This window comes from Bos mutus, chromosome 20 (assembly GCF_027580195.1).
Source record: "Bos mutus isolate GX-2022 chromosome 20, NWIPB_WYAK_1.1, whole genome shotgun sequence".
Taxonomy (NCBI): domain Eukaryota; kingdom Metazoa; phylum Chordata; class Mammalia; order Artiodactyla; family Bovidae; genus Bos; species Bos mutus.
The window spans coordinates 28,929,604-28,956,093 of NC_091636.1; the positions used below are offsets into that span (position 1 = coordinate 28,929,604).

A 26,490-nucleotide genomic window follows, 5' to 3' on the forward strand; every position below is an offset into this window, starting at 1 on the left:
TGTTGAATTTTAAGCCAGCTTTTTCACTTTCATCAAAAGGCTCTTTAGTTCCTCTTCACTTTCTGCCATCCATTAGGGTGGTATCATCTGTATATCTAAAGTTGTTGGTATTTCTCCCAGCAATCTTGATTCCAGCTTGTGATACATCTAGCCCAGCATTTCGTACGATGTACTCTGCATATAAACTATATTTAACTTATATAGCAGGGTGACAATACACAGCCTTGTCATACTCCTTTCCCAATTTGGAACCAGTCTGTTGTTCCATGTCCAGTTCTAACTGTTGCGTTTTGACCTGCATATAGCCTTCTTAGGAGACAGGTAAGGTGGTCTGGTATTCCCATCTCTTGAAGAATTTTCCACAGTTTGTTGTGATCCACACAGTCAAAAGCTTTAGCGTAGTCAATGAACAGAAATATGTTTCTCTGGGATTCCCTTGCTTTTCCTATTATCCAACAGACGTTGGGAATTTGATCTCTGGTCCCTCTGCCTTTCTAAATCCAGCTTGGACATCTGGAAGTTCTTGATTCATATACTGCTGAAGCCTAGCTCGAAGGATTTTGAGCATGATCTTGCTAGCATGTGAAATGAGCACAACTGTATGGCAGTTTGAACACTGCACTTACGTCAGAGACAGGGAAACAAAAGCCTATGGAGGTAAAATGACTTCCCTTCATAGTGAGCATGCTACTCTCTCCAGTATAAGATTTTATGCTTATACACTTCACATGCTGTAACAACTGTGATGTAAGTAAAACAAAGTTAGCAAATTGTGCTTAAAACAAAGTCAAGCTAACAGCTGAATTAATATAACCTTAACTAGCTGTGGAAGCTCAGGGAGCTTTATTGCATTAACTAAATTCACTGTCCTTTGCCCAAAGAGACATGAAGAAATAAATTTGAGAAACTCAGAGGAAAGAAGATCTGGATAGGAGTCTCCTATTTGGCCACCCGATAAGGTCAATCAACTGCATATCTATTTCTGACTGAAAGAGTGATATACAGATGTCATTAAGAAATTAAAAAAAGGTAAAAGTGCCTATATTTACTTCCCTTTGGGAACGGTAGATCCATTATAAATGGACCTTGGTTTGATTTCATACCTTTGTAATTTTCTTTCTTTATGAAATGATCCATCAGTAAGTTAAATGTATAGTTATCTGGAAAAATACCATATTGGACCTGCAATGAAAATAAAAGTAAGAGAAAAAACTCATTAAGTTCAGTTTATAATATATGCCTATGTATTATTCAGGAAAAAAATTTGTTCCCATTAGCTTTAAAATATCTGACTATCATTTTACGGCATCTGTGACAGTGAAATAGAAGCTGTGACTCATGCAGCTTGGTAACTGGAACTGTTGGTCAGGGTGAGAAAGTTGTGAGTGGGTGTCTGATACAAGACAACTGATGTGAAAAATAAAGCTCAATTCTAACACCTCATCATAACTTAAAAAACCCTGAACCAAACCAAGAATATAAAAAAAACCACATTCCACTGGTTCAGTGATTCTTTTAAAAAAGTATGAATATCAACACAAAAATGGAGTCCTTAGAGAAGGCACACATTAATCACACTATGCAGCATTTTCTGGTCCTTAGAGTGCTCTTCTCCCAACTTTATTAAAATATAATTCACATGTAACATTGTGTGATTTTAAGGTGTACAACATGATCATTTAACATGCATATATATTGCAAAATGATTACTACAATAAGGCTAGTTAACACATTCATTGCCTCACATAACGATCATCTTTTGGTGGCAGTGATGAGAATATTTAAGATCTACTCTCTTGGCAACTTTCAAGAATATAATATAGTACTCTTAACTACAGTCATCACACTATACATTAGATCCTCAGAACTTACTCATCTTTGGAAGTTTGTATCCTTTGACCAACATCTCCCCATTTCCAGTCTCCCTCCCCAGACCCTGATATCCATTATTCTACACTGTTTCTATGAATTCTGCCTTTTCAGATTTCACACATAAGTGAGATCATGAGATATCTTTCTTTAAATGACTTATTCTACTTTGCATAATGCTCTTAAGGTTTGTTCCTTTTGAATGGCTAAATATCCCACTGTATGTGTATGTACAGGCTTCTCTGGTAGTTCAGATAGTAAAGAATCTGCCTGCAATGCAGGAGACCCAGGTTCACCCTGCCTCCCCACCCCACACACATTTCTTTATCCATTCACCTGTAAATGGACACTCAGGTTTCCATGGCTTGGCTGTTGTTAATAATGCTTCAGTGAACGTGGGGTTGCAGGTATCTCTTTGAGACAGTGATTTCACCTCCTTTGGATATATAACCAGAAGTGGATTTGCTGGATCATATGGTATTTCTATTTTTAATTTCTTGAGTGATCTCCATACTATTTCCCATACTGGCTGTACCCATTTACATTCCCACCAACAGTGCATAAGGGATCCCTTTTTGCCCTCTTCTTGCCGGCATCTGTTATCTCTTGTCTCTGAATTTTTAAAGACCCAAGAAACCTGAGATTTTAGTGCCTTCCTGTGTGATTTTCATGCACAATGAAGTCTGACAACTAATCATCTAAACTGTGGTTATATATTTATTTAAAATTCTTATCTCAGTAGGATTACCCACTCCCATCAACCACCAGAAACATCCAAGGAATTTTTTTTCCAATTACACTCATCCTCCTTGAGAAATTCTGATAATCCTAAATCCCAGTTGTCAGTCTCTGCTGAACTGAGTCACTATTACTAGCAGACTATACAGAATGCCTCAAATGTGCTGAAATACAAAAAAAAAAAAAAAAAAGACGTTCAGAAGCTACTGTTTTAAAAGCTGCAGCCATGTTTAACTTGATCAAAGCAGTCATTCAGTCTGCAATAATCCCTAAGGCAGGGTAAAAACAAAATATTTTAGAATGATAAATCATTAAAGCTGGAAGAAAAGAAACTTAGGAATCAACTGGTCAGTGATTCTCAATCCTGGCTGCAAAAATCAACATGTAAGCTTTAAAAAGATACGAGTGAGGTAGGAATGGGCAGAGCACAGAGGATCAGGGGGCAGGGGCTGGGGAGCGGGGCAGGGAAACTAGCCTGTATGATACAATAATGGTAGACGTGGGTCATTATACCTTGTTCAAAGCCATGGAGTAAACCCTACTGTAAACACGGACTTTGGGTGATTTGTGTTTCAATGCAGGTTCATTACTGTAACAAACGGCTCACTTGGATGAGAAATGCTGATAATGGGGGAGGCACGTCCCCGCAAGTGTGGGGACAGGGAACATATGGAAAATTTCTGTACCTTCTGTTCAATTTTGCTATGAAACTAAAATTGCTCTAAAAAAATAAAATCTAAAAAAAAAATTTTTTTAAACCAATTAAAAAAAATACCAATGCCTAGGTTCCAGAAAGACCAATTAAATTAGAATCCTGGGGGTGGAGAAAGCATCTATAATTTTTAAAAGCTTCTTACATGACTCTAATGGGCAGCCGAGGTTGGAAATCACTGATTTGGTACACCTCACTTGACTTAGAGCTGAAAAACCTAAGACCCCAAAGAATAAACTTACTATTTGCCTAAAGTGAAAGTGTTAGTTCATCACTCATGTATGACTCTCTGCGACCCTATGGACTGTAGCTCACCAGCCTCCTCGTCCATGGAATTCTCCAGGAAAGAATACTTGCAGTGGGCAGCCATTCCCTTCTCCATGGGATCCTTCCCAATTCATGGATTGAACCCAGGTCTCCTGTACTTCAAGCAGATTCTTTACCATTTGAAATACCAGGGAACCCTATTTGCATAAAGTTAAGAACAACTGGTAGAATTTATGTTGTTATAGCTTGGTTCTTCTGACTCTGTCTGGTGTGTTTTTCACTAAAAGACTAGTAACAATAAAAAGTAAGATAGAAACAGTAGATTTATTAGTGAACCTGCTTATCTACTTTATCAAATTATAAGCTTCCCCAGGAAAAGGATAGGATGTTGCCCATTTTTGTGACAATGCCATACCCAACCCAACATCTCACACACAATCTGTCTGCAACGTGTATCAAGTTAAGCTGGTAACCAAGTAAGTCATAGGAACAAAAACTCCCAAAAACAAATTTAGTATTTCTTTTTGAGTTAAAAAACAGAAGGTTCAATGACACTACAGATATAATACAGTTTCAGAGAAATATTATTAAAGTCTTATTATGGGTCAAACCAGGATTGTGGCTTGAGATTCACAATAACAACGTTCTAACTTTTGTTCATTTTGTCCTTATTTCATACTAAGAGGGGAATGAAGAGTCAGCTGTTGGGTGAACATTCAGAAAGACCTAATTGTAGGGGCTTCTGGGGCTTGAGGGACTTAGGAAGACATGCTCTGAATAATCTAGGAAGTCTGTCTTTTCAAAAACGTGTAAGAGATATGAATGTTCCGGAGACTGTACTCTAGAAAAATGGTCATGTCTTTTACCCTAACGTCACCAAAGGAAACTAGGCAAAAACCCCAAGACTTAGGGATCAAGAATGAAACGACCACCAACAGAGTTTCTGTGATTGGATTACTTTTTCCTTTCACCTCTCCATTTTTAAATCACTATGCTTTGAAAAGCCACAGCTACAGGAATCTTTATTTTTAATGTGCTGATTAATTTATACCAGCTCCATTCTAAAAGATTCAGTTCAGTTCAGTTCAGTTCAGTCGCTCAGTCCTGTCCGAATCTTTGCAACCTCATGAATTGCAGCATGCCAGGCCTCCCTGTCCATCACCAAACTCCCGGAGTTCACTCAGACTCATGTCCATCGAGTCAGTGATGCCATCCAGCCATCTTATCCTCTGTCATCCCATTCTCCTCCTGCCCCCAATCCCTCCCAGCATCAGAATCTTTTCCAATCAGTCAACTCTTTGCATGAGGTGGCCAAAGTACTGGAGTTTCAGCTTTAGCATCATTCCTTCCAAAGAACACCCAGGACTGATCTCCTTTAGAATGGACTGGTTGGATCTCCTTGCAGTCCAAGGGACTCTCAAGAGTCTTCTCCAACACCACAGTTCAAAAGCATCAATTCTTCGGCGCTCAGCTTTCTTCACAGTCCAACTCTCACATCCATACATGACCACAGGAAAAACCATAGCCTTGACTAGACGGACTTTTGTTGGCAAAGTAATGTCTCTGCTTTTGAATATGCTATCTAGGTTGGTCATAACTTTCCTTCCAAGGAGTAAGCGTCTTTTAATTTCATGGCTGCAGTCACCATCTGCAGTGATTTTGGAGCCCAGAAAAATAAAGTCTGACACTGTTTCCACTGTTTCCCCATCTATTTCCCATGAAGTGATGGGACCAGACGCCATGATCTTCGTTTTCTGAATACTGATTGAGCTTTAAGCCAACTTTTTCACTCTCCTCTTTCACTTTCATCAAGAGACTTTTTAGTTCCTCTTCACTTTCTGCCTTAAGTGTGGTGTCATCTGCATATCTGAGGTTATTGATATTTCTCCCGGCAATCTTGATTCCAGCTTGTGCTTCTTCCAGCTCAGCGTTTCTCATGATGTACTCTGCATATAGGTTAAATAAGCAGGGTGACAATATACAGCCTTGACGTACTCCTTTTCCTATTTAGAACCAGTCTGTTGTTCCATGTCCAATTCTAACGGTTGCTTCCTGACCTGCATATAGGTTTCTCAAGAGGCAGGTCAGTTGGTCTGGTATTCCCATCTCTTTCAGAATTGTCCACAGTTTATTGTGATCCACACAGTCAAGGACTTTGGGATAGTCAATAAAGCAGAAATAGATGTTTTTCTGGAACTCTCTTGCTTTTCTATGATCCAGCGGATGTTGGCAATTTGATCTCTGGTTCCTCTGCCTTTTCTAAAACCAGTTTGAACATCTGGAAGTTCATGGTTCAGGCATTGCTGAAGCCTGGCTTGGAGAATTTTGAGCATTACTTTACTAGCGTGTGAGATGAGTGCAACTGTGCGGTAGTTTGAGCATTCTTTGGCATTGCCTTTCTTTGGGATTGGAATGAAAACTGACCTTTTCCAGTCCTGTGGCCACTGCTGAGTGTTCCAGATTTGCTGGCATATTGAGTGCAGCACTTTCACAGAGTCATCTTTCAGGATTTGAAATAGCTCAACTGGAATTCCATCACCTCCACTAGCTTTGTTCGTAGTGATGCTTCCTAAGGCCCACTTCACTTCACATTCCAGGATGTCTGGCTCTAGGTGAATGATCATACCACCGTGATTATCTTGGTCGTGAAGATCTTTTTTGTACAGTTCTTCTGTGTATTCTTGCCACCTCTTCTTAATATGTTCTGCTTCTGTTAGGTCCATACCATTTCTGTCCTTTATCAAGCCCATCTTTGCATGAAATGTTCCCTTGGTATCTCTAATTTTCTTGAAGAGATCTCTAGTCTTTCCCATTCTGTTATCTGAGGGCAAATAAATTTAAAAGCTATTTCTTGTACTATTCTCTGCTGTACTGTAATGGAACATGTAATGGTACAAGCACCATCTTGCCTAAACTGAGGAGAATAAGCTGCAAATGCCAGCAAACCACTCACCTTATTTACAAGGGTATATAAGGCTTTGTCTTGTGCACCGTATTTCAGACACTGCCTAATCCAGGTGTGGATAGTCCAATTTCTCAAGTACCAGCAGTTGGGACTGTGCCGAAATCTAAATAAAACACAAGAAGAGAAAAAACTGGCTTTAACTCTTAGATGTCAATGCCAAAATCCATGTTCCATCAGCAGGTCCCCCTCTGAGGAATTTACAGATGATCATTAAAGTCAGGAAGGCCAACAGCTAATAAAACTTGAGGATAAAACTCATTAACATCTGAAATGGGAAAGAGAAGGCAAAATAACAGTAACAAAAATATTATAAAAATTTTACTCCTTATTTATATTCCCTAATTCAACATCTTGTTTTAATATGAGATTTATGAAAAATGATTTCAGGAATATGCTCTACTAGAAGACAGATATGGAAGCTCACTGGAAAAGGAAATGGTAACCCACTCGAGTATTCTTGCCTGGAGAATCCCATGGACTGAGGAGCCTGGTGGGCTGTGGTCGGTCCGCGGGGTCACAGACAGTCGGACACAACTGTGTGACTGAATAACAACAACAATGGAAGCTCATACTTTATAGAGGTTTAAAACAGATGAAGTAAAAAATGAAAACTATAACAGCACAGCAATTTTAGAGGAAAATCAGCTGTGAGTTACATTGCTATTTCTTGATGCACTTAGGGGAGATTGGGACACTCTTCAGTGAATTGAAAAAAAAAAAAAAAAAAAAAAAAAACGAGCAAAATTTAGCATTCAGGCCCTCCAGGACCCACAGTCATTCTGACTTTCATACAGCTCCATTCCAGCGCTTCGGTCTACCTCCTCTTGCTTCCTGCAGCTCCCCACATGGTTTTTAAAGGCCTAAGCTGTCCAAGCTGAGGTGTATACAGTACCAGTATTCCCACAAAGGAATGGAACTTGGAAGGGAATTCAAATGCTAGTCTTGCCACGAGTTGGCACGCATTGGCTGGAGCAGCTTTTGCTTGCTCCTAGGGCCTGTGCCATGAGGCTGAGTGACAGGAGGAGAGGGGCGACGGGCGTGAGGAGGCCACGTAAAGGGCGGTGCTGTCCTCTAGCTGCTTATCTGTTTTCACCTGGACGGTTCCTCAAACATCATCTCATGTCAGTTCAAGTCTGCACCTTTTCTTTGAACCTTCAGGAAGTGGAAGCAGGTCAATCTCTGGACCCCACAAAACTAAAAAAGTCAATTTGTCTTCTTATTGTAAAAACAAAAGGCAAGACAAAAACTTAAAGTGAAAGAATTTTATGCCATATTTGAGAGTTGGGGCTACAGGCTAATACTGGGGGTTTTCAGAGGCCAGTTATTCAATCTGCCACCTGCTATTTCCTGCCATCTGGTATTGGGATAGTTTCCTGCTGACTAGATTTTCTGCCAAAGTAAAAGCTGAGAGAAAGAGAGCAAGTGAGAAGTAGTACTTAATTTTGGCTGTTTATTAGTGATCTGTTGAGAGATTTGACAAAAATAAGATTTGAAGATATTCTTTAGATTTAGTCATGCACCCCTGTCTAGTCTTTTGAATGCTTTTCATTTGGCTGGAAAAAGTTTTTCTCACTGGATCTTTCCTTACAGAATTAACCCCTTTAAAAGCAGAGAGATAGAAATATGTCAAATTATGTTTAAGATGAGAGTGACCTGGCCAGAGAAAAGCCATTGTATAAGTGCCCTAGATACAGTCTAATGAGATCCTCTGCATAGAAATGAAAACATATCTTTTAGTATTTCACGCTTTCCCTCACATTTTAAAATCAGTAGCTGAGCTAATTGAGCTTCCTTCCTTGTTAACTCTGAAAAATCTGAGATTTTAAGTGTAACAACCAATTAAAAGCTAATTTTATTATTACTATAATTTTTAAAGTCAAGTGAAATACCAGCTGTATTGCCTAAAGATGGGGATGCTTCCTTGGTAGCCTGAAGGCTTCCTGGACAGCAACCAGGGGGGCGGGGATCACTGCCTTGCTCAACACTGATTCCTTGGTCCTTGACACAATTTGTGGCCCATGATAGGTTTTTAACAAATAACAAAAGAGTTTTAATCAACACTGATCATTATGCTAACTTCTATGGTCTATTTTAGAATTATAAATTCCCTGTTTGGGCATTTATAATCTCATTACAAAAATAATGCCTCAGGAAGCATCACTACGAACAAAGCTAGTAGAGGTGATGGAATCCCAGTTGAGCTATTTCAAATCCTAAAAGATGATGCTGTGAAAGTGCTGCACTCAATATGCCAGCAAATTTGGAAAACTCAGCAGTGGCCACAGGCCTAGATAAGGTCAGTTTTCATTCCAATCCCAAAGAAAGGCAATGCCAAAGAATGTTCAAACTACCGCACAATTGCACTCATCTCACACAGTAGCAAAGTAATGCTCAAAATTCTCCAAGCTAGGTTCAACAGTACATGAACTGAAAACTTCCAGATGTTGAAGCTGGATTTAGAAAAGGCAGAGGAACCAGAGATCAAACTGCCAACATCCTTTGGATCATTGAAAAAGAGAGTTCCAGAAAAACATCTACTTCTGCTTTACTGATTAGGCCAAAGCCTTTGGACTGTGTGGATCACAACAAACTGTGGAAAATTCTTCAAGAGATGGGAATACCAGACCACCTTACTCATCTCCTGGAAAAACTGTATGCAGGTCAAAACGCAACAGTTAGAACTGGACATGGAACAACAGACTGCTTCCAAATTGGGAAAGGAGTACCTCAAGGCTGTATACTGTCACCCTGCTTATTTAACGTATATGCAAAGTACATCATGCGAAATGCAGGCTGGATGAAGCACAAGCTGCAATCAAGACTGTCGGGAGAAATATCAATAACCTCAGATATAGAGATGACACCACCCTTAAGGCAGAAAGTGAAGAAGAACTAAAGAGCCTCTTGATGGTGAAAGAAAAGAGTGAAAAAGCTGGCTTAAAACTCAACATTCAGAAAAAACTAAGATCATGGGATCCGGTCCCATCACTCCATGACAAACAGATGTGGAAACAATGGAAACAGTGACAGACTTTATTTTCTTGGGCTCCAGAATCACCACAGATGCTTGCTCCTTGGAAGAAAAGCTATGACAAAACTGGAGAGCATATTAAAAAGCAGAGACATTACTTTGCCAACAAAGGGCTGTCTAGTCAAAGCTATGGTTTTTCCAGTAGTTATGTATAGATGTGAATTGGACCATGGCTACGACCTGAAGAATGGATGCTTTTGAACTGTGGTGTTGGAGAAGAGATTTGAAAGTCCCTTGGACTGTAAGGAGATCCAACCAGTCAATCCTAAAGGACTCAACCCTGAATATTCAATGGAAGGACTGATGCTGAAGCTCCAATACTTTGAAGTATGCAAAGAGCTGACTCATTAGAAAAGGCCCTGATGCTGGGAAAGATTGAGGGCAGGAGGAGAAGGGGATGACAGAGGATGAGATGGTTGGATGGCATCATCGACTCAATGGACATGGGTTTGGGTGGACTCTGGGAGTTGGTGATGGACAGGGAGGCCTGGTGTGCTGCGGTTCATGGGGTCACAAAGAGTCGGACTGAGCAACTGAACAACAGCAACAAAAATAACATATTGGGTTGGCAAAAGAAAGTTTGTTCAGGTTTTTCTGTACCATCTTTCACATTAATCCAAATGAACTTTTTGGCCAACCCCATATAAACCAGTTTAACAATAAAACAAGGGGCGGGGACATGATGAATGCTAAAGATGGAAAGGGTGCTGCTAGATGTTATAGATGTTTTTGATAATAGTGGTTGCTAGGTTCAGTCTATTTTTCCTTCAAAAACAAAAAATTGTCAATTACCTCCTTCACCCAAGACTGTTTAAATCTCATTTAAATCTAATCTTCTGCTTTAGGTTGTCTCCATTGACCACTAAAGTTATTTCTTTTCTTTCTGATGGACTTTAAAATAAGAGCACCATGACCATACCCAACCAAACACCCTTTTCTTTTATTCACGATCAGCAGACCATTTTCAGGCTTTGAAAGAGTACCAAAGATCGACAGGATCTAGTACAGACCTTTAAAGCTGAGATGAAAATTTGTGTACAGCCTTTCGCTAACCTTCTGAGGCTAACTTTTAACACGTGGAGAAACAGAGAAGTCTTTTCTTCTCAAATCTTTTGTCACACTTTACTTCTTAGAAGCCTAAAGGCAAAGTTACTCAAGACCTCACATAGCTAATATAATCATCTCCTTTTGGAAGGTGTGTCAACAGTCTCACATGGGTCTTCACTAAGCCAACTCCCTTTCCCATCCTGGAGCCCAGCTACTTGGTGTGATTTCTGCTCTGTGAGTCCTAATAATCCAGACAGCCGTGACCAGGGCATTTTCAACTAAGTGACAACATGAAATCAATTTAGGAGTAAGAAGCAAACATATATTACATTAGGCACACACATATTATGACATACGCTGCTCAAAGTGCCATTCCTACATTTCCTAGCCAGGCAACAAGTAAACTCCTTTTAAGTCCTCATCAGCATTAAAAAAAAAAAAAGCACACAACTTATCTAACCGTCTAGAATACAAACCACTCAGAGCACTGAGATGGGTCCAACTTTGGATGGTGAGTTTAAGAATTCTCTGTCAGTGACTCTTTAAGCAGTTCAGACAGAAACACTCAGGCTCTTTTCAGACCTGCCAGTGGTAATACGATAGCCAGGTAAGTCTCTGGAATGGGTACTCGCCTGGAACGACTCTGCGAACTGCCGGGCCAGCATGCTCCCTTTCAGCCAAGGGAAAGGCAAAGAGACAAGAACACAACACACACATTGATTTTCCAAACTGCCTGCAAACAGACTGGCTTTTGTTCTTGCCTGGTGGGACCACCAGCCTGGCAGATTACAGGCAGCCACTGTAGGAGTCCCCTCTGTGCCCCATGCCATCAGCTGTTTGCTCACCTCGACAGAAGCTTTATTATTGTCCACACCAGCAGGCTGCCAAGCTAGGCAAACCGTGTGAGTGTGGAAAAGATAAACAGATGCAACCCAAATAACCCCAACAAGGCTTGTGCTCACAAACACAAGAGACCTTCTGAGCTTCCCAGTTATAAAACAGAAGCAGACTCGACAATTCTATGGATGTGAATATTTTCTTGGAAGCAAGAAGGGACACAAAGAAGGAGAAGGAGAGGATGAAGCGTGCTCCCAAGCTCTGGCTCTATTAGTTCCCAAAGCTGGTATCCTATGGCTGAAGAGACATCTGTCCACAGTGCTAAGCGGGATTTCCAGGTGAAGCCAGAACGTGCCCAGGCCAGTCAAACAGCAGGTAGTGAGAAGCTTCCTGTCCTCAAAAATCAAGCAACATTCTGGACTTTTCAGGGCATCTGCCATCACTACATCGCATTCAAGACTGATGTCACCAGGAAGGAAGGACAGCAGAGTCACACTGCATGCATGACATGGGGCAAAAGTCTTTGCTACCCTTTGAGATACCTTAGAAGGGGAGAGCAGTTCTGTAAGTGAAGTTGAGAGTGAAGAGAAACACACCAGACACTTATTATGATTTACATAGGAGGGACTTCACTTTTTGTACAAGTCACACTGGATTTCCTATGTGTAACCAATTTCATTATTAAAAAAAATGCCATAGATTGCCTTCTATGAGTTCAACTGAAGGTTACTGTTGTAGGCCTAAGTGGTGATGCACCTCAGCTCCTTCAGTATCACAGATAAAAGCGCTCCTGGCTTAGCAGGACTAATGCACAGATGCCAGAGCCTGGAGCTCCGCTGCCCCACCATTCAGCTGCAGCGCTGGCTCTTCCATATGAATGAGCAAGCTTTCCACAACATTTATCTGATTATGAGAGCCACCATCCTTAAACATACATATGCAGCTTTCCCTCCTCCCGAGTGAATTCTGTATCCTGTGGCAACAGGCTTTACAGATGGACACCTCAGCCCCTGAGCTGGGTAGACATGGAGATTTGGTGGTGGCGGGGGTGGGGGGGGGGTGGGGGCTGGCGTAAAAGGAGGACAGGAAGAACGCCAGGAAGAAAACACAGCTGGTTCCAGGGCTTTCAGTGTAGACTGGAAATCTCATCAATGACACAAAGTGTGTAACTATTGAAAGGTTTTGAGAGCTTCCCTGAACTAGAACCAATGCGCAAGAGAGTGTCCTGTGACTATTCAAACCAGAATCTGATTCAATCATGGCCATCCACTTTCTAATTCTACTAGGATAATTACTTTCTTTTGCATCCTGATGGAAATCCTGCTTTCATCAGTTATTAGTTGGCCTCAACTACCACAAATAAAACCAAGTTTTGATGCAATAGTTTTCTAATGACTATTATATCTTTGTCAAATGTTTGCAAGGTTAATAGAGGAGTCTAATATAGGAATTGATAACAGAGACGTCCATATTCTAGATTAAAACTACTTTCTTGCTTGAGATCCCAGATTCCTATTTTCATAAGGGAACTTCAGGCAATTTTAACTTTCAAAAAATGTCCTGACTATTCATGAAGTGATGCATCAAGAGCAAGAATCTCCTCCAAAACATTCCCCTGCCAAATGTTGAATCAGTTGGGACTTGTACATTTTCAATGAATTTATTATCTACCTCTGAGGCAGATAAAAATGCCTTTTAAAAAAAGTTTTAACACTTTTTTCTTAAGAAACAGGTTTATAGAGCTATAACATACAAACAGTAAAATTCACACTTTTCAGTGAATTTGTGACTTTTGACAAATGCATCCAGTTGCATAACCACCACCACGGTCACATTGTAAGAACAGTTTTATTACCCCGAAAAGTTCTTAATGCCTCGCTTAGAGTCAGCCTCTTTGGGGTTTGCTGGTTAATTTAGGCAAATTTTATATAGATACTTCCTAAAGAGTTATTAATTTCTGACCCTAGAGTTATTAATTTTATGAGGAAAAGCAATCCCTGTTAGTTTGTAATTTACATTCTGCCAATTTCCAAAACAGAATTTGAAAAAATTAAAACTCAGTGTACAAGTAGTTTCCTCTGAGTCCTATACACAGCCATTAGACAGCTGATATCCCTGTCTGCCACTCTAAAAAGTAAGTGGATTTTTGGTAGAGAATAACACAAGCATAGAATTTTACAAATGTGGAGTGCTAAATAAATGCAGCACAATAACACTTTTTTTAAAGTGAAGATGGATAACAGAGGGACTTTTTAGATATCAAAGTCGAAATCTAAATTTGTCAGACCCAGAGCTCAAAAACAAGGTCACCTGTATTTCACCCGATAATAATGAAATTACACTTCACGTTGAGAAACTACTCTAGGAGAAATACTCTATTTTCCACATCCATGCAAGGACAAATAGGACCTATATCCCCAAATTATTCTGTCTTCTCTCTGATCTAGCTGTTGTTTAGCCAGATTGACATCACTCAATATAAAAGACCTATTTCTCATTCACCAAGTAAATATTTAGCAAGTAGCTACACTGTACCACATGATTTGTATTTTATCCCTGCTGGTCCACCCAGTTTCCTCTAGTTTCAAACAATCTTAAAGATGACAGCTCTTCCTTTCTGATGTGCTTAGTTGCTCAGTCTGACGCTTTGCAACCCCACGGACTGCAGCCTGCCAGGCTCCTCTGTCCATGGGGATTCTCCAGGCAAGAATACGGGCGAGGGTTGCCATGCTTTCCTCCAGGGGATCTTCCCAACCCAGGGGTCGAACCCCTGTCTCCCACATTGCAGGCAGATTCTTTACTGACTGGGCCACCAGAGAAGCCCTTTCAGATACAGAAAGAGAAAACCTATAGCCTGATTATGCTTTGCTGCTCTTTCTCTCATGGTTTACAAAGCACAGGAGCCAGTCAGATGAAGCCAACTGCTCTTTGTCTAAAGCCTACTGTTTTTATCAGCCTCCAAAAGGTGATGAATATGGTTAACAGGTGAGGATTATTTGCAGGGAGAACTGGAAAAGAAAAAATTATTCACGGTGATTGCTGACGTGCCCTCCTGGCGAAGGTCCTAAAACCATTCAGTGTCTGTCTTTGTGGCCAACAACTGACCTGTCAGTGAGACTGCATCCAGAAGGGTCTGGTGGGGCTTCTCCAGCCACTTGCAAGCTGGACACACAGATTAGCTTCACGCCTGAGACGGTGGAGTGCGAGGTGAAGCTAAAGGCAGAGGGCCTTTCTCTCAGAACAGCAGGAAGCTGAAAAAATTGGATTTTGGATCCAGTCCTATTTATGAAAACACATAGAGTTGTGGGAACAGGCTTGAGTTGGACAGAGATATGGCAAGTATTTTTGGTTTTCAGTAGGAAATCTATGAGCCAGTTTTAAAAAGATGTCAACATTTCCTGATGTCTTCTAAAGTTCTGGCTAGGAACTTCAGACATAACTTTTGCAAAATAGTGAATAATATGATCACGAAAGACAGGAAAATCACATACATTAATTAACCAGGGGTAGGCTGTGTATCTGAAGAGTGCTGAGGGAGGGGGAGGTGTGGAAGCAAAAGGAGGAAAACAAACAAAATATGGAATTTAGAATTTCTGGAGTATTCTAGGCTTAGTGAAGGTGTCAGGATTAAGTCTGCCACCAAAGAAATGAGCAGGCAGAGAGGCCTGGCCCAGGGGACGGTGCACACCAGCGTAAAAGCAGAAAAGAGTTAAGCTGATGTTGAGCAGATTTACACATCTTTTTGTGTGTGGGATTATGGATCTCTTCTGGGATATTTCTGATGGAAGAGAAGCTCAGCACTAATCAGGGTATCTTAAGAATCATATATATATATATATATATATTTTAATAAAGAAGAAAAGCATCTCAGTACTTTAAACATTTTGATTCTCTAACACATGGAAAAGTTGAATCTCAAAAGATTCTGTTTATAGGAAAAGGTAAGGCTGGATTTCCTTCCAGCTATACAACTCAAGTTCATAGCTAGATTCTATTTCTGTAGCTCTACGGACTTCAATATTAAACCTTTTTTTTTTTTTTTTTTTTTTTTACCCTGATAGCTCAGTTGGTAAAGAAATTATTAAACCTTTAAGCAAAGGCAGAGGACAAGTTTTCTCTTTTTGTGTGTTCGACAACAGTAGGTGTTTGATGATTTAGCAATAGTGACTAGGCCTCTAGGATACCAATAATGTATGCTGAAACTCATAAGTAATATTTACATTTGAAACAATAATCCACCTCTGGTTTTGAAGTATTATCCTGCCTATAAACAGATGAAGCCAGGAGGAAATACTGCCTTTTTATTTAAGGCAGGAGGAGTTCAGAGATGGCAGAGAAGTGGAATAAAATGTGGTCATTCTGGAAAGCCATCTACTCCTCACTTCTGCCCCCTGCTGTCTCCTTGCAATAAGTTCAGGGAACAGACAAGCTGATGGGAGATTGAAACCAAAAACAGGAGAGAGAGAGAGGGAGAGAAAGAGAAAAAGAGAGAGAGTGTGTGTGATTAATTGCTAAATTGTGTTCGACTCTACGACCCTGTGGACTGTAGCCCGCCAGGCTCCTCTGTCCATGGGATTTCCCGGGCAAGAATTCTAGAGTGGATTGCCATTTCTTTCTCTAGGGGATCTTCCTGACCCAGAGATGGAACCCATGTCTCCTGCATGGCAGGTGGATTCTTTACCACTGAGCCAACGGGGAAGCCCAAAACAGGAGTACACAGACTCAAAGACCTTCCGAACACACATAAACACACACACCAAAACACGAGTACACAGGCTCAAAGAACTTCCCAACACACACACACACACACACGTTCTAAATAAAAAACTTAAGACTCTTCTCAAGATTGGAAGAGACTCTGAAAGCCATCTAGGCCAAGTAAATTGGGGATGGGGAAGGAAGGAAAGTTCATATAGAATTAGAGAATCTAGGCACCTTCAATACCCCCTGTTCACTGAATGATTTATTGAGAAGTCACTACTTATCAAGTCCTGTACTGTGTAATGTGAATCTAGTCTAATTGCTCTACTTTATAGATGAGGAATCTTGGAGTCCAATGGGATGAAATGATTTTCCCAAGATAAGCCAGATAACTCCAGTCCTATAAACTAGGCTGTTTACTTGCTATTCTACCGCTGCCTTTCAATTCTTTCATTTGTAGGACATCTTTCAGAAACATCTCTGCAGTGTGACAAGGGTCTCTAACCTACTAAAAAAATAAAATATTCAGGCTGTCAAACAGTTCTGGAACTGACCCGAACCAGCTGTCTAACTTTGTAAAGTCACTCGATCCTTGGGGTTTCAGTTCTTATAATTGTAAGATGAAGAGCAGGATTATCTGGATTATGCATGAACTCACATGTCTGCAGGGGCTAGTCAGTTACTATCAATATAAGTTCATGAAGAATCGTGTAAGACAATATGTATAAAACTGCTTGTATTATTATCAAGCAAAGCAGCCTCCTAGCTGTACTGTTTTTGAAAACTGTATGGGCCAAGCAAAATACACTGGAACTCAACCAGGCCAGACCCCTGAAACTCCTTCCAGCTCTCATGTTATAATGACTGAAGAATATGCCTAATCCACTTGTTAAAACATCATACTGTATTTACACATCTCTATTAACTGGAGAAGTGGCCGTGATACAAATAAGTGAACAGAGACTCAAAGATATAAGCTTCCACTCAGCCCACACCTGACTCGACTCTACTCCGCTAACCTCGTTCCCCTGCCAGGTGAGTATCACTTCGCTCAGCTCTGGCAGTGTACACAGACTATTATGAGGACTGCAGACCTTGCAGACTGGCATCTAAAATTTCAAGATGAAAGGATACAATCACTAAATTAAAGCCAAGGTCCTTAAAAGTAGATTTTAACCGGAGATCAAGTTTTGTAGGATAATAAAAATTTCAGCATTGAGATTTTTTTACTCAAGGATTTTTTTTAATCAAACGAATACTTCATTGTATTCAATTTATATCTAAGAGTCAGCCATTCAAAGTAACTTTTCTATAAATCACAAATTGTTTCTGTATGTTGTTACTTCCTTTTACTCCTTAAATTATTGCTAAGCATCATAAACATACAAATAGTTCACCGCCATAACTTATTTTTGGTCTCAAACCCATGTTAAGTGGCAATTCTTTGAACAGATAGTTTTTCTCTTCAAAAAAGGGGGAGTGATTTGGGAGTGGTTACAAGGATATTAAGAAATTATTTGCCAGTTTCTGGAAACCTAAAAGAACACAATCACTTTTTGCAGCAAAAAAAAAAAGGAAATTTGAAAATAGAAGTTTAGGTTTGTTAGTCCAACTGTTTTCTGGAAGCCTTAATCTACCAATTATTAAAACACCTTTATTTATATATGAAGGGAAGAGAATAAAAGTGTCCCTTCTTTCTTGTGCTGCCAAACAATAAAAATCAGAATGACTGCATTTAAAAAGCACCTACTCTATTTAGCTCAAACTAGCACTCCCATGGAGAAGGCAATGGCACTCCACTCCAATACTCTTGCCTGGAAATCCCATGGATGGAGGAGCCTGGTAGGCTGCAGTCCATGGGGTCGCTAAGAGTCAGACACGACTGACCGACTTCACTTTCGCTTTTCACTTTCATGCATTGGAGAAGGAAATGGCAAGCCACTCCAGTGTTCTTGCCTGGAGAATCCCAGGGATGGGGGAGCCTGGTGGGCTGCCATCTATGGGGTCGCACAGAGTCGGACACGACTGAAGCAACTTAGCAGCAGCAGCACTCCCATATATAAAACCAAACTTTTAAATAATGGAACATTTGAAATTGTACAAACACAATATACTAAGAAAATTCTTAGTATATAAGAATGACCAGATGCAACAAGATAACAATCATAAAAATGATTCCCAATTTTGAACAGGGAGAAGCTAATTTCTTGATAAAACTCCAAAAACAAACCATCCATACAACCACCACACTGCAGTTAAACAAAAGCTCTTATGCTGGCCCACTAGGAGGGAATAAACAATCTGAACAAAATCTTTTATTGCCTGGGAAAATTTTTTAAAACGACTCAAAGTGCCAGGAGAGAGCTGTCTCAATGCAACTGCAGACAGCTTTTCAAAGTCCCTCTGCTTCTCTAAGGATGAGTCATGAGAGGAGAGTGCATCTTGGCAAAGACAGTCTTTCCTCTGGTTCCACTCACTCCCCCTCTTATTTAAAAAAAAAAAAAAACAAAACTTTGATGGATAACAGTTAAATAGATTCCAGACAGGCTTAACTGGAGAAGTTTGAACATCAGGGAGGCAAAATATCATTGCAGAAGTCTCCACTGTTTGTCACTGTGAACCACAGACTCGGGGATGCATCTCCCGCATCCTAAAAAGGGCTGGGTCCATTGATCATGTGCCAGATCGTGGCTGTTGTGCTTTGTGGGACAGAAGAGGGAAACAACCTAAGAAAATATCTTTGCTTCCTAGCTTCCTAAACGTCATTAGCTCATCTGCTGAACAATTACAGTGAGCTGGAAGGGGCGGGAGCCTATCCTTTACGAGCACACATCAAATGCAAATTCACCTGCAGCAGCTGTAGGCGATGCACGGGGACATGGCTGCCACAGTGTGTGCAGCCTTCAGTGAACAGGCGCAGTTTTTCTTTCACTAACTTTTAAGCCAGCTTTTTCACTCTTCTCTTTGAGCCTCATCAAGAAGCTCTTTAGTTCTTCTTCACTTTATACCATTAGAGTGGTATCATCTGCATATCTGAGGTTGTTATTTCTCCCAGCAGTCTTGATTCCAGCTTGTGGCAAAAAGCAAGGGAGCTAGTTTAAAAAAAATTTTTTTTTTTTTAAGGAAAATAAGTAAGGAAAAATTGAGTGTTAAACTAGGGAGAATAGTTTCGCTACTGCACCTATATAGAACCACTTATTCCAACAGAATAGGGCATGTGGTGAGGGCAAAAATGCTCTCTTCTGCATATGATCATTCACCAGCCTACAAAGAACGGAGATGCTTGGCTGAGCACTGAGTGACAAAGATAAGCAAAGAGGCTTCTTGCCTTTAGAGAGGCTAGACTGGGATTACCAAAACCAAGCATCTTGTAAGCATCTAAAACAAGCATCAGAAGGCAATTTATAAGCATCATACTGCAATCCCTCATTTATATAACAATGACTACTTCATAACACATGGTACTCAATTTTCTGAAAATCACCTCTCAATAGAAAAGTAAATTCAATGTTTCTCTCCTCTTCCCAATAGTCTTTTTTGTTTTCTTTGGATATATTTTAAAAATAAAACATTACAGATATAAAGTTATACCCTCCTCTTTCCACTTTCCAGGGGAAGAAAGTTGGTGAACATCACTCTAGGGCATGCTTTTACACCTTTATTAACTAGGGGTGTGCCCTGTGCTGAGTACTTTAGGCTGCATATGCCTTTTAACTCTGTATTCAAGGGCCTGTCTGATAGAGACCTCAGCCAAACCACAGTAGTATGTCTGGTATTCTGGGAGCAAAAGGGTAGGGACAGAAACAATAAAATTTCTGTTATCTGGGACGTGAGAGTGGCTCAGATACCACTTTACTGTGGAAACTAATCAGCAATGCCACCAGGAAAATCCCTGACAAGGTAGGTGACTGCTCTCTGTATTTGACTGGAGCCCAGCCCTGACTCTGACTCACTAAGAGTCAGTTTTGTCATTTGCAAAATAGAGGGGATAATGCCTTTATCACTGGTTTACTATGGAAATCAAAGGATAATTGGATTAAGTATGTTGACAACTTTTAATCCTTTTTGGAACCAAGCAGAGTAGAAATATGCACACAGCAAGAATTATTTTTGTCATAATCTACTTGATATAGCAGGTTATGCTCAAAATCCTTCAGGCTAGGCTTCAAGCAGTATGTAAACCAAGAACTTCCAGATGTACAAAAGCTGGATTTAGAAAAGGCAGCAGAACCAGAGATCAAAATCCCAACATTCGCTGGATCATAGAAATATTAAGGGAATTCCAGAAAAAATATCTACTTCTGCTTCACTGACTACGCTAGAGCCTTTGACTATGTGGATCACAACAAACTGTGGAAAATTCTTCAAGAGATGAGAATACCAGACCACCTAACCTGTCTCCGGAGAAACTGGTATGTGGGTAAAGAAGTAACAGTTAGAACCTTGCATGGAACAACTGACTGGTTGTTTCATGCAACTGGGAAAGAAGCACAACAAGGTGATATGTTGTCATTCTGCTTATTTAACTTATATGCAGAATACATCTTACAAAACTCTAGGCTGGATCAATCACAAGCTGGAATCAAGACTGCTGGAAGAAATAACAACCTCAGATATGCGGATGATACCATTCTAATGGTATAAAGTGAAGAAGAACTAAAGAGCTTCTTGATGAGGCTCAAAGAGAAGAGTGAAAAAGCTGGCTTAAAATTCAGCATTCAAAAAACTAAGTTCACAGCCTCCAGTCCCATCACGTCATGGCAAACAGATGGGAAAATGTTGGAGTAGTGACAGATTTTATTTTCTTGGGCTCCAAAATCATTGTGGATAGTTGACTGCAGTCATGTTATTAAAAGATGCTTGCTCCTTGGAAGAAAAGCTATGACAAACCTAGACAGCATATTAAAAAGCAGAGGCATTACTTTGGCGACAAAGGTCTACACAGTTAAAGTTACAGTTTTTCCAGGAGTCATGTATGGATGTGAGACTTGGACCAGAAAAAAGGCTGAGCGCCGAAGAATTGGTGCTTTCTAATTGTGGTGCTGGAGAAAACTCTTGAGAGTCCTGTGGACTGCAAGGACATCAAACCAGTCAATCCTAAAGGAAATCAGTCCTGAATATTCACTGGAAGGACTGATGCTAAAGCTGAAGCTCCAACACTTTGGCCACCTGGTGTGAAAAACTGACTCAATGGAAAAGATCTCAATGCTGGGGAAGACTGAAGGCAGGAGAAGGGGACAACAGAGGATGAGATGGTTGGATGGCATCACCAACTAAATGGACATGAAATTGAGCAAGCTCTGAGAGACAGTGAAGGACAGGGAAGACTGAAGGACAGGGAAGCCTGGCGTGCTGCAGTCTATAGGGGTGCAAAGAGTCCGACATGACTTAGCCACTGAACAACAGGTGCCTGATACAGCACTTGATGGCATTCTGTCTAGTGCTTCTTACTCATGCCTTAAATGTGGCCTTTCTGATGTAGAATGGCCTTTGGTAGTAGAGAAGTAGTAGAGAGACAAGATTAGGCAGCAGACACACCCCATTCCTGTGTTATAACCCAGGAAACAAACTCTAAAACTTCAGGATTCTAATTTGTAAAACATGAATAAAAGTTGTACCCACTTCAGGTGAAACAACGTGGGCCTGAAATGAGGACTGAAGAGACACGGCCTGTGAACTGCTTAGTGCAATGGCTGCAACAGCATTTTCAGACAGCCTGGACAGGGTGACCGAGAGCAGGGCCATGCCGAGCGCCCCTGAGTTAAACGGGAGCTCTCAGGACTGGTTCCCTCCACACAGGACGCAACCTGCACGGCGCTGGGCACATGTGAGGCAAATAGCCGACCGCCGCTAGCCAACAGGGATGGAACAGAGCGGGAGGGGCTGCCTCAGTGAGAGAGGGAAGGGTCCCTGACCCCTCGCTTGTCTAGACACTGTCTCAGAGGAGGAGCTGAAAGGCGAACCGGGGGGAGAAGAGAGAGGCTTTTCCAATCCCAAGGGCTCAAAGCCAACCAGAACAGCGTATGCCGCTCAGTCCAATGACTAGTAGCAGCATATCTGATGTTAATTATGACAGAAAAATGTCCCGGCAGAAAGAAGGGAGTCTGGGGTGACCTAATGAGGAGTTAGTTACCTAATTAGCGCTCTCCGGACCTTGGACAGGTTTTCATGAGCTTGGCAATGCAGGGTTACAGCACAACAGAGTTTCTGCTTAGAGTTCTCTGTCCATTCAGTGCCCAGCAGCCTGTGGCTGGCGTCAACAACTGAGCAGCACGGACACCTACTGAAGATACACTGAAACACGCAGAGGTGCAAGATCTGTGCGTGGGGCAGAATCCCAGAGGAAGGAAACAGTATTTACATAGGCCATGACACCCATCTAAATCTAGGGAGTAGAAAAGGGCAACAAGGCCATGCATTTGCCACTGAGCAACTGCCTAACCTGAAACCTCTGCCCACAACCTCGCCCCCAAGCAGCCGCGGGCCTCTATTGGTCACCCGACAGGGTAAGACTGAAAGCTCCCATTCGGTCCCAACCCAACGGCAACACCAGTCCTTTCTGACCACCTGGACAAGGCAGCTGACAACAGACACATGGCAGTTAAGAGTCACTGAGTTAGTGGAATATCTGGAAAAAGCAAATACACAATAGTTTCTCTCACAGTGGAAAAAAAAAAAAGAAATTGTGCATACAACTAGCTACTATTAACTGTGTTTCAGAATCCTGTGTTAAACTCAAAAATTAGAAAGATGGGGCAAGCTGCTGTTAAAGTAACCACAAAATTTGATCATTTCTAGGACTTTCCCCAGAGAAGGCAATGGCACCCCACTCCAGTACTCTTGCCTGGAAAATCCCATGGACAGAGGAGCCTAGTGGGCTGCAGTCCATGGGGTCGCATAGAGTCGGACACGACTGAGTGACTTCACTTTCACCTTTCACTTTTCATGCATTGGAGAAGGAAATGGCAACCCACTCCAGTGCTCTTGCCTGGAGAATCCCAGGGAGGGCGGAACCTGGTGGGCTTCCGACTCTGGGGTCGCACAGAGTCGGACATGACTGAAGTGCCTTAGCAGCAGCAGCAGCAGCAGCAGCAGGACTTTCCCATAATCCCATACAACCTTAGGAAAAGTCTGATTTGTTAGCAATATCTATGCTATATATTTACTATACTAACTTTATTTCTAGGAATGAATGCTTATAAAAGGCTACAACATACTAAAGCACTTGGTTTTTTGAATACTCAGTTTTTGTTTTTATTTTTAAATGAGTCACACTGAAGAGACACTTCCTTTTCCTGGGTCAGTTTGTGCAAAATCTTTAACTATTACTGAGATGGATGATGAGAAGATGATAATGAACAACAGTGTTATTCATTAAAAAGTACTGAACACTTAGCATGTTCTAAGCATTATCGTAAGTACTTTATACACTTTTTCCTTTCTGCAGAGTAGGAACTCGGAACTATGAAGATAAATATCTTGCCTAAGAGCGTGTAAGGAACCCAACACAGGTGGTTTTTCCTATAGCGTCTGAAACAGACCGCTGGTTGTTGCTAAGCATCAGATGTAGCCAGCTTTGCATTTAGAGCCTACTTTAAAAAAGAAGTGTCACTCTGAGCACTAAATTTTAACTTGGCACAGCAGAAATGTAGGAATGAGGAAAACAGGTTCTTACCTTCCAATCTCATGTTTTGGGGAGGGTAGCCTGGCAGCATTATTTTCTTGAGGGCTTCCCACACCAAGGAATGCATAGGTCTTTTCTCTTGCATTGGTCAGTTCTCTCAGAGAGGACTCTCCCAGTCTCCTCTCTGAGAAGCAAAATAAGCCTTGCACCCTCAAGTCCAGAGTCTTTCTGCCTCAACTCTCCAGAAAGAAAACCATCAATCTTTCGCTAGGCACTGAGAGAAACAATCTGGGCATTTCACTGCTTCTTAGGAAAACCTCTAGTCAACCCACCTGTCTTGGTTCTGTCCACATCTCTTCTTTAGAGTACCTGCTGCTTTTCATTTATGAGCCTTTCTAGTGTCCTCTGGCACACAGTCTTGCTTTTGGATTTCTTCTCCTGCCAGTTTAAGTTGTAGCTTTCTCTTTCTGCTAAGAAGCTCCTTATCTTCTGTTCATCTGTTTTCTAGCTTTCAAAATTTGGTCACTGTTGCCTCCTCTCTCGTTCTGTTTATTTTGTAGGTTTTTGTCTTTTTTACCCTTTATTGTCATATTTGTGGAGGTTTTGGTAGGGAATAGGGTCAAGCACATATGTTCAATCTGTCACATTTTATCAGAAGACTTCTATAGGCTGTTTGAGCTCTCTGTGGCTGGCAACAGATTATATACCCTAAAAGTAATGATGATAAAGAAAATGTACTTAAAGCATTCAAGTATATTTCATTTGTTTAAAAAAGATGGGAACAAACATCTTGAGGAAGATACTTAACCTTTCTGATTTTCAATAAATTATGAAACAAAAGGTTAAAAAAGTTTCTTAATAACTCTTTAAACTCTAATATCCTTCAACAAAGGCCAAAAAGAAATCACAGTACTGTATCTGCTCAACCTAAACCATTTTATTGAAAACATTTGTGCACACATATTAGGACTCCCACATGGATGGTACGCTAAGGGTTAACAGTATTGTTAAGGTACAATCCCTGAATATTACCTCTTTTTTTCCTGGGGGGAGAAAGGATAATCACATGTTAATATTATTCAGGATTACTCTCAGCAACGAAAGATAGGTAAATCAAGCTTGGCAAATTCCTACTTATAGAGGAGTACATTATATAATACTGCAGTAAGTTCTTAAAGCATAAAACTTCAGCCATATTCATTGTACCTTGTCTGCTCTGATTTTTTAAAAAATAAAACATTTTACCTACATCTTGTGGTGCTGGAGAAGACTCTGGAGAGTCCCCTGGACAGTAAAGAGATCAAACCAGTCAATCCTAAAGGAAATCAACCCTGAATATTCATTGGAAGGACTGATGCTGAAGCTGAAGCTCCAATACTTTGGCCACCTGATGTGAAGAGCTGAGTCACTGGAAAAGACCCTGAGGCTGGGAAAGACTGAAGACTAAAGGAGAAGCGGGTGGCAGAGGATGAAATGGTTGGATAGCATCACTGATTCAGCGGAAATGAATCTAAACAAACTCTGGGAGATAGTGGAGGACAGAGGAGCCTGGCGTGCTCCACGGTGCACAAAGAGTTGGACAGGACTCAGTGACTAAACAATAACAAAAGGGTCAAGAAGGGTCTTAAGGACTGGAGCACACAAGATTATGAAACCAACATAACCAGTATCCAACCTAGGCTGAAGCTCAGCAGAGCATCAAGGAACCTCTGTGGCAATGTCCTGGAGCACGTCTGCAGAGAGCCTGGGAAACTGAGAACATACATCCCATCACAGCCTCGCTTCCTGGGAAATATAATAACTGTCTTCAAACTTATCATCTTTAGAGACACAAAGCTAAACACCAGTCCCCTCTTCCTGAAACTCTATGTGTGGACACCACTGCTTTACACGGAGGGGCAGCCCAGTCTAACAAACAGAAACGTGTCAGCGTTTAGTGAGTTCAGTAGCATATCAGAATAGGGAACAAGCATCTCCTTCCGTGCACACTGTGGAGAACCATTTGCACTACAGCATGGTATCACACGTAATGCCACCTCTTCCTCTAGTAAATATGACTGAACTTTTCATTCTGTGCAAAGGCCGCATGGGATGTGACATTACACACAAGACATGTCTTTGGGAATATTTTATTTTGTATTAACTCAAGGAATAAAAATGACTCGAAGGGTTGAGTTAAAACTTCAACTTTAGTGAATTTAGGTCATTCAAAAGTCAGGACTGCTGTTTGATATGCTTTAATGATTTTTTGTTTTCTGGTTACCCTATTCTCTTCTTCAGCGAAGGACCTGCTGCCAAGAAATGTGAACATCACTTTTATTCACTGAATCAAAGAAATTTGCAGGATTTGGTATAGAGAAGAGCTTGTCTTTCATGTCTAAATGGAATACATTTGTTGATATACATTCAATGTACACATATATATCTGAAATAAGAGTAGGAGACGTGGGGAATTCCCTGGCTGTCCTGTGGTTGGGACTCTGCACTCTCATAGCTGAAGTCCTGGGTTCAATCCCTGGTCAGGGAACTAAAACCCTACAAGCTGTGCAGTGTGCTCCCCTCACCCCCCGCCCCCCGCAAAAAAATACTATTAATTAAAAAAAAAATCAGTACCCAACATTTTTTGAACTCTTGTATTATTCCAGTCACTGTACTGCTTTCTAAAGATTATTTCATTTATATATGAGAACAACTCGATA

The 26,490-nt window shown here is 41.0% G+C and overlaps 1 protein-coding gene across 5 annotated transcripts in view; it reads right to left on the bottom strand.

The window, feature by feature from the left end:
* The window catches only part of MRPS27 (mitochondrial ribosomal protein S27), a 101,315-nt gene that overhangs the window by 13,514 nt on the left and 61,311 nt on the right, over positions 1–26,490 (bottom strand). For 4 of the 5 annotated variants that reach the window (XM_070357577.1, XM_070357578.1, XM_070357582.1 and 1 more), the window contains 3 exons: positions 14,572–14,745; positions 6,540–6,654; positions 1,104–1,182 (listed from right to left, as the gene is read on the bottom strand). In XM_070357577.1, the coding sequence (XP_070213678.1) occupies positions 1,104–1,182; positions 6,540–6,654; positions 14,572–14,745 (368 nt within the window). The remainder of the gene's footprint in view (positions 1–1,103; positions 1,183–6,539; positions 6,655–14,571; positions 14,746–26,490) is intronic. The other variant, XM_070357579.1, reaches the window with a different exon arrangement.